Source organism: Myzus persicae, unplaced genomic scaffold, assembly GCF_001856785.1.
Source record: "Myzus persicae strain clone G006 unplaced genomic scaffold, MPER_G0061.0, whole genome shotgun sequence".
NCBI lineage: Eukaryota > Metazoa > Arthropoda > Insecta > Hemiptera > Aphididae > Myzus > Myzus persicae.
This window is the reverse complement of record NW_019103825.1, coordinates 247,443-256,629: the sequence shown is the minus strand read 5'-3', so window position 1 is coordinate 256,629 and position 9,187 is coordinate 247,443. Positions and strand designations below refer to the sequence as shown.

Sequence of the window (9,187 nt, the reverse complement as noted above, 5' to 3'; positions counted from 1 at the left end):
CGAATAATATTTTTAATTTACAACAAAATAATATAAATCATTATTCTTGGCAATTTAATTTTAATTTAGTTCACATATGAACATAAAAAATCTGTGATAATATTTTTTTGATTTTTTAATAACAGAATAACCTACTTGCTTGGAACTTTGTTTTGAATTTTCAACCCTAACCTACAAAAGTTGAATATTTCAAAAATTTTAAATTATAAAATTATTTGTATATTTTAAATGATGTGGATTTTGTTAAAATTTAAACTTTAAATGCTCATTACAAAAATCCTGAATATATATTTTAAATAGTTTTTAACTAATATTTTAAATATCCATCAGGAGAATTGTATTGAATTTTTCAAGCTTTTTTGCCCAACAAATACAATTTTATTAACAATTATAGGAAAATAAACTAAATAAACTAAAAAAATTCAAAATTCAAATTGTGTGTAAACAGCTCAAAACTAGTCAAAATAATTTGAAAATTGTATGAAGTATATGAATTGAAAATATGAACAAATGATGTGAATTTCAAATATCTGCAATTATTGGTTGTTCCATTATAATAAAATAAGTAAAAATCACTATATGAGAAATGGAGTGAATATTAAATGTTGTCATAATGTCAACTTCAAATGTTTATAAAAATTTAATTTTACTTTCCGGTAGAATTTTTTTTTTTTTGATAAAGGTTTGACAACCTTATAAGGAATTTGTATTAAGTTTTAAAAACTTAGATATAAAATGAAAAATTTGTATGAATTTCTAACTCAAAATATTTTGCACATTTTCGTGACTTAAGCTAATATTGTCTAAATTCAAAATTCAAATGGATATAAAAATGTGTTGTCAAAATTGTATGGTTTATGGAAAACGCCGTAATAAATATTCAATAAAAATTCTCGGTCTACGGTCTACGATTTTTTTATTTGAGAGTTACATCAAAAACCTAAATCGAATTGGTCAAAACCCGGTTTCTGTAAAAATTCAATTTTTTTCCTTAATTTTTTGTTTGTTTTTCCTGCCACTTTTGAAAACTATATTGAGAATTTTTTACTTTTGACCCCTTGAAGTACCGATACTATTCACATTTCTACCAGAAAAGATGCTTGTTGAAGAAAATCTAAGCACTTATACTTTCTCAAAATAACGTAATGACAGAAACAAAAAAAATAAAAAAATAAATTGTAAAATAAATTCTTATGGACATGATCATTTTGTAGCGTATGTACGACGTGTAAATAGATTAGATGTGCACAATGATTTGGCAAAAAAAATTAAAAGTACCCCTAGTTCAATAAAAATGAAACCACATGTAATTTTATATGTGAATGAGTAAAAAAAAATATATGTTGGTACATTGGTACGAAAGTCAACTATAGTAATAAGAGATGTCTCTTTTTTTAATTGAACAATTTATCTATTTATCTATTTATTTCATTACTATTTATTATATTATATAAAGATACTAGTATAAAAGTATAATGTTTTTCATAATCACTCGTGCGAGTTGATTTCTGGTTAGGATAGTGAGTTTACCACTCTGTGAACCTTTTTGGTTTTTAGATACAACTATAATATAATGTAATTGTAATATTAATATATAATAGAACAATGAAATATATGTAACACTAAATTAATAGTGTAATGCAACGGCTAACTTTGGATTAAAAAAAAATTATAAGTTTTAAATTAAAATTGTGTCTTATGAGTAATCACTTATAACGGGTAATTCTAAATTAAACCATATAATGTATGTCTATTTCAACTCGTTAAAAATAAGTTATAATTATGAAATTACCCTACAAACAGGGAGCAGAAAAACGATGACGACGAGCGGCGTGTGTATATTATTAATTTTGATCTCTCTTATTTTATGCATTTACCCTCAGAAATAAAATATGTGTCTACATAGGGGTAGCATATTTTTCATGAAATTAAATTTTTATTTGAAGTATAAAAAGTAAATTTAACAACCAAAAAAATATGAAACCAAAATTAATTACTTGAAACATCGACACTTTCGGTCTTCGGCGGAATCCCTGATTATTGTGTGTGCACTGCGGAATAAATCAGATGCCCTCGACTGAACTTAAGTCTGAAACATTGAGATTTATTATGAAGAAAAAAACCGTACGGATCGCTTCATGTTTCTTGTCCATCTCTGCTTTGCTAATAATTGAAATTTTAGACCGATTGCGTCTTTGCAACTACTTCGACAATCGCCACGGATTGCATTATAATTTATACTACGTCAATATGATAAAACCATAGATATATGGTACATAACAAATTTTTATATCAAGAAGGTCCGTGTTTGAGATTTGATCATTAAGATAATGATGGTATAACAATAACCAAAATAGTTTATAATTTTCAAATTTAAATAACAACAATTTATAAAGTACCTATTATTTCAATTTTTAATTTAATAATTGATAAAGGTGGTGTTAAAATATTCGAAGCACAAGCATATTTATTTATGAGTTATTAAATACAAATCGTATTGTAATAAATGTGATTACTACTTTTTAGATTTAACATAAAGGTATTCAGTGCCTAATGCATCACATTTACCGTATACCGAAAATTCCAAGTTAAATCTTTTCTCTGAATACTGTCGAGCACGAAATTAATAATTAATATTTTATGTATTCATTTTGAGTGCATTGGTTAGGTATATTTCCCAGCTTTATTAAATAATTCGATGTTTGATGTACGACGGCGTCGCTTTTAGGTCGATGCACACATATCAGTCACGAGACAGTGACGTATCCGATCAGAGACAGTCAAGTCGCCAACGTTTTTGACTATCAGTCAAGTGTGTTTCACACATATCAGTCACCGAGACCGGTCAGTCGTGTTGAGTCTATACCAAACAAGCGTTTATTCATCACGTATTTTTTGTATATTTTTGTTAACATTAAAATAATTAAAATAATAAAATAATAAAATAATAAAATAATACTAAGCATTACAACGTGAATATGGCGAATTTCACTGACGAAGAATTATGTATTATTGCGATTATTTTGGATGAGGAAACCGAACAAGAAGAAAAGAAGACTCCGAAGAGACGAAAGTGGGTGCATGAGGCATGGCAAAAAAGAGACAGTGAAGGAGAGTTTTTGACACTTTATAAGGAACTGATTGAAGATGGAACTAAATTTTATCAATATTTCAGAATATCTGAATATTGTTTTAATACGTTACTTGATAAATTGTGTATATATTTAAAGAAAAAAGATACACATTGGAGAAAATCTATAACACCAAAGGAACGGTTAGCGGTTTGCTTAAGGTATGCTATAAAATTACTTATAAATAAAAAACAAAAATTATAAGTTAATATATATTATAATATGTATAGTTAAAAAATTACTGGAAAGATACCATTTTTATTTTAAACAAAAGTATTACTAATCAGATTGATAATTTTGATAGTAACTTTGCAAGTTATGGAATGACGCTGAAGATATATTTTGATTTGGTGAAATGTGTGCGTTAAAATCTTCACTGGGCGATGGTGGTGGAGTGACTGAGTTCATTGATGACGCGGTTGATGAATTTGTTCTTAATATTTGTTGTAGTTCATATTTTTGAACAATAGCAAAAATTTCTGACTTTGCCAAGTGCAAATCGTATGGAGAAAGTGTTTTTAAAGTTGGAGCTATACCAGATAAAAACGCATCAACTGGATGATGCGAACCTGTGGACATTTGATTTTCTTCTTTTTTTTACTTATTAAATAGTCCATTAATTTCGCAGAGGCAGTTGGCTGAGAAACTGAAGTCTTCGAAATTTTTTGTTTTATGGTTTTTATCGGAACATGAATTTCATTGGTTTGTACCGAGGTGAGAGATGGTTGACTTTGTAAATCTTCTTCAGGTAGCTGTTCCTCTGAATCTGGCTGCATATTTTCTTCCTCTTCTTCGTCATTTTCATATTCAATATTTGTTTTAGATTTTCTTTCCTCAAAATATTTGTTTATGAAACTTAATTGATCTGCAAATTTATAATTTTTTATTTTTTAGCAGCACTTTGTCCACTTTTTGTTGTATTTTTTTCAATGACTTTCTGTAAGTGTCTCGAATATTATTCCATCTTGCTTTACACGCAGCAACTAAAAAGATACATAACAATTACATAACATTTTATTCGAATAATATATAAAAAAAACCGGGAAAGTCGCTCTGCTGTATAGTAGATGTGGAGTAGGTAGATTACTATAAATTATAATATATGTGTTAAATTTGAATGTAATGATAGTAGGTATCATTGTATAATATTATAAATATAAATAATTAAATTAGATATTATTTTTTTAATGCACTCGTACCTCTGTGTACGTACATCGGAATTTTAATAATATTGATCAACAAATCAATTTAATAAATCATAAAATAAATTTAAACTGTTATTGGAAACCAAATTAATTTAGTTAATTTAAATTTAGTAATTTAAATAATTTTTTTTAGATATTTAGCGACGGGGGATTCTCTACAGACAATTTCTTTCAGTTACCGTTTGGGACATAGCACAGTACAAGCAATTGTAAACGATACTTGTAAGATTATATGTGACAATCTGTTGGCTGAAATGATGCCTAATCCAACGGAAGATATGTGGAAATCTATTGCCAATGACTACAATACAATTTGGAACTTCCCGAATTTCGTAGGCGCTTTGGATGGCAAGCATGTTAACATTCAAGCTCCTCCAAATAGTGGATCGTTGTACTTTAATTACTAGAAGACGTTCTCAGTCGTCTTAATGGTTCTTGTTGATGCTAAGTACAATTTTATTGCAGTTGATGTTGGTGCATACGGCAAAAGTAGCGATGGTGGAATTTTTACACATTCTAATTTAGGTAAAGCTATTGAGCAAGATAAACTACGAATACCACGAAGTGTAAAGTTACCTGGCACATCTATTGAAGTTCCATACGTCATTGTTGGAGACGAAGCATTCCCCTTAAAAACATATTTCAGTTCTTATCAAGTAAAGTTATAATTATAAAAGTTAATATTTGATTTTCATGTTGTAAATATTTTCGTTTTTAAAGGCTTAAAACACTGGGATTCAACACTACATCTCCCAATCATTATGTTTCTTAATCATTTAAATCAAGATTAATCTCCAAAAATACAAAAATAAGACTATATAATGTACTCATTAGACCTATAGTATTGTGTGCTTGTGGAGCATGGGCATCAACAAAGTCGGACGAGAAAAGATTACTACTATTTGAATGGAAAATACTGCGGAGAATTTATGGACCCAAAAGAAACGAGGAAAATTTATATGAACGAAGAACTAATGCAGAACTAAGGGCAATGTTCAACGAGCCAAACATAGTGGGAATACTTAAAAGCAGACGAATAAGCTGGGCCGGGCATGTTTGGAGAGCGGAGGGCCAAACAGTACATGATGTCACAATGTGTGGAAACCAAATAAGAAACGACCAATAGGGAGGCCAAGACAGCGATGGACAGACCGAGTTAAAGAAGACCTCAAGCTCCTGGGGATTAGAGAGGGAGAACAACTGGCGAAGAACAGAGAATTGTGGAGAGGTGTAGTAGAAGCGGCGATGGACCTTCAAGGCCCGGAATAAGCCAAAAAAAAAAAAAATCATTTAAATTCTGAACACTACAGGACCGTATTAGCACATGGGTCTAGAGCCTACGATACTGTTAATCCGGGCCTGAAAACGATGGAAACCAAAACCGGCAAAACCGGATGGCCCTCACAATAATATAATTGATGAGTAGGTATTTTGACAGATTGGGTATGCCTGCTGATCACAACAATGACGACAAATACGATATTATCACGTATCGTGATCACACGAAGTATTGCGGAGGCACTCGGGCGGTGAACGTACGCGACGCTGCGTTGTGGTCAACCTCTAAGACGGAAAACAAAAAATCGATTACTTGCTTATGATTCTGATGATGCCGGCTGATTGCGGCAACGACAAAAACACAAGTCTCGTGATCACTGGAGATTTTCTCGGCGGCACTCACAATTAAACAACCGGGCCGGCGGCAAGATCACCGGTGAACTCGATGGCTCGCTGGGAGGAATAGCGCCGTTCATTGAAGTTTCTACGGCCGCAGCGCAGCTTGAAGGAGTCTTATTAGTCTTAATGATAAGTGCTGGCAGCAAAAATGCAAAAGTGTTCCGTGTTCGAACGCGTTATTACCTACTTATTGCTTTACCTGATCTTGCTTGTATGCCTGTTGCTGCATGTCATAGTTTTCGCCGTTGATCATATCATCTTGCTCCGTCGACAGTATTGCCGGCTGAAAAGCAGGTCGTTGCGGCAATGCGGCCTAACGAGAACATGTCCCCGTACGGCGTCCTGGTCTGACAGTCCACCGCAAATCTTGTTGTTGCCTTTCGTGCAAACCACCTTGCAACAAACTTAGACATTGGTACAATTTCCATTTGGGTAAAGATCAATTTCCGGAACATAATTTTTACTTGATGCAGTTTCCATTTCCCAGTCGGCGGCAGTCGTGATAGTAATATAAGATACAATTTTTACACCCCTAACATTGATTTGTTTTATTTATTTTTTTAAGTCTACATGTTGATGTTGACGACTGCAACAACTGCTACAAGTCGTTGACACTGGACGGCCAAATTAAAAATATAATAGGTACGATAAGTAAAAATAGTGATAAAACCGTCCATAATATTTTGTTGACTATAATTATTGTTTTTTTTTCTATCAGTTCTATCTACAATGAGTCAATGACTAATGACTACAAAATACAATTTGTGGAAATTTGTTGTCAGCTTTTGTAGCAAATAGGTACTTCTTTTGGGGGGAGTATGATAGAAAGGTAATTTTTATATATAAATACGTTTTGAATCGTTCCGATTTTAATGAAGTAAACTTTGTTTTCCTTTTTTGCATTTTCCCCTATTTGATTCTTTTTTATTTATTTTTATACATTTTTCTTGAAAATTTAAGTTATTTCTATGTATATTATACTTGGACTAAATTAATATTACCAGAAATTATAATACCAGTGAAAAAACAAGTAATTTATGTATGACTGATAAAATAACGATGGCTATTGTGCCAAAGTAGTTTTATCTACAATTATCTATAGTTGTATTTACGACTCAAGGAAAGTGAAAATTATTTGAATTTTACCTGCGTATTTTTATAGTACCTACGTCCCAATACTTTAGTTGACTGCTAAATATCAAACGACAATCAGTGAAGTATAATGCTCTCTATAATCGTCAAAATGCCAAAAGTTAAAAATTAAAATTATATTAGCACCAATTAGTATGAGTTTTAATGAAAGTAACTTGATAAATATATGGTTGTAAATTCCTTTTTTAATATTTAATTTTATGTGTAGTTGAAATTTGTTTTTTAGAATTAAATTTTATAAATGCTTTTTCTGGTAACTTAAAATGTTTTTTTAAGGATTTATTTTACTACAAAATCCGAGCCCTACTGATAAGTAAAAACTAAAAAACTAAAAAATTGTAAACTGCGGTGGGCGATATTGAGAAGATCTTAGAGATCAGAACTTCAGAATTTTTGAATGAAAAACAGAAGCTTATTATACGTTGTCACGGTAGGATATTAAAATGTATAGGTATTAGATATGTTATTTACCCAACCTGACCTTTCTTAATCCATCTCAATGTCATTAAGTCATTTTTTTTCCTATGATTTGACAAGTGACAACTGACAAAGTAAAAATTATATTTGTACTGTTGTCTACAATCCTTATAGACATTTAAAGCTCTCCCGTCTTGTATTACTAATATTGTTCAAAATAAATAATTGCTGCTGGACCCACAATACTTTTAATATCTAGAAAATATTTTTTTAATTCCAATCACATCTCTTAATTTGAGATTCATTGAGTTATTTTTGTTATGAACACAATTTGTTGTCTCAGTTTCTATAGAGAAAATATATTTTGTGTAACTTAAATATTCTTTTCCCATTAATGGAAAACATTGATACAAGACCATCCTGTCTGCGGTTGAAGATTTGTAAGCTATTTTAAACATATTCAACCTATTCGGATGATGGGTGTCTACAGAACATATCATATGTGATTAGACCTAAAGCTTTCTATACATATGAATTCCCCAATTGGCATTTTAATTTTTGATGATATTTTAGGTATTACCTCAAAAGCAATAACCATGTTTTGAATTCAAGTAAAACAATGATTAATGATAAATTACATTTTTAAGTATTAATTATTAAGAGATAGGTATTGGTTTTGAAATGATATCTAACATGTTTTTTTTTCAATTTTTGTATTTAAATTACTATTTTTGTCATATTTTGGCAGATGAAGTGCTTAATGAAGTATTGCAATTTAAATAGGTTAGGCTGGTAGATAAGATATTAAGAATAAGTAGATATTATATAAGTAAGCTTGCTTACAATTTTCAACTGTTAAAGGTAGAAATTGCAACTATGATGAAATAATAAGTAACACAAATCTGCCATATTAAATGTTATAGTCGTTGGAGCCAATTTCTACAATAGATAAATTAATATTATGTGGTATTCTTATCTTTTGAAATTTGTTTTAACAATTAAAACATATCATCTGCTATTGGTAAAAGTTTTTTAGAATTTCTCCTGAATAATAATAAATAAGCAAATATGAAAATGAAATATTTATTTTAGTCATTTTACATTTTACTCAATCTTAAAAAGAATTAAACAAGTCATACAATTATTAAGGTAAATAATAATAAGAAAAAAAATACATAAAGAAAACTACCTATATAAATAATCATCAAAAAAATGATGAAATATATACTTAATTTAAAAATATTCTTATAGTGCCTTTGACCACATCACCACAAACCTCACATGTGGCCGGAGGTGTTGAGTTATATGTCGCACAATACCATCCATGGCCACAGTCCAACAGTATGCATTGCGCCTGGTCTGGTACATATTGTACATGGTGCATACATCCAAAGCACTGACTTCAAGTTGGATCGAGTAAGCAAGTATTTTGCATCCATTTACCTTTTAATAAAAAAATTGTACATTTTTAATATAAAATTACAAAAGAAAAATGCTACAATCTATACACTCATAATTACCATCTCTTTATTTAATGTGCATTATTTGGATGGTTTGTGTTTTAGGAAATTCAATTTTGCAGACACCACATTTATCTAAGCGAAT

At 30.1% G+C, this 9,187-nt stretch overlaps 1 protein-coding gene across 1 annotated transcript; it reads left to right on the top strand.

Moving 5' to 3' along the window:
• The first annotated feature begins 4,764 nt into the window (after positions 1-4,764).
• Positions 4,765-5,605, top strand: LOC111035356. The gene is made up of 3 exons (XM_022316939.1): positions 4,765-4,997; positions 5,171-5,390; positions 5,450-5,605. The coding sequence occupies exons 1-3, from the start codon at positions 4,765-4,767 to the stop codon at positions 5,603-5,605; spliced, it is 609 nt and encodes a 202-aa protein (XP_022172631.1).
• Positions 5,606-9,187: the final 3,582 nt, after the last annotated feature.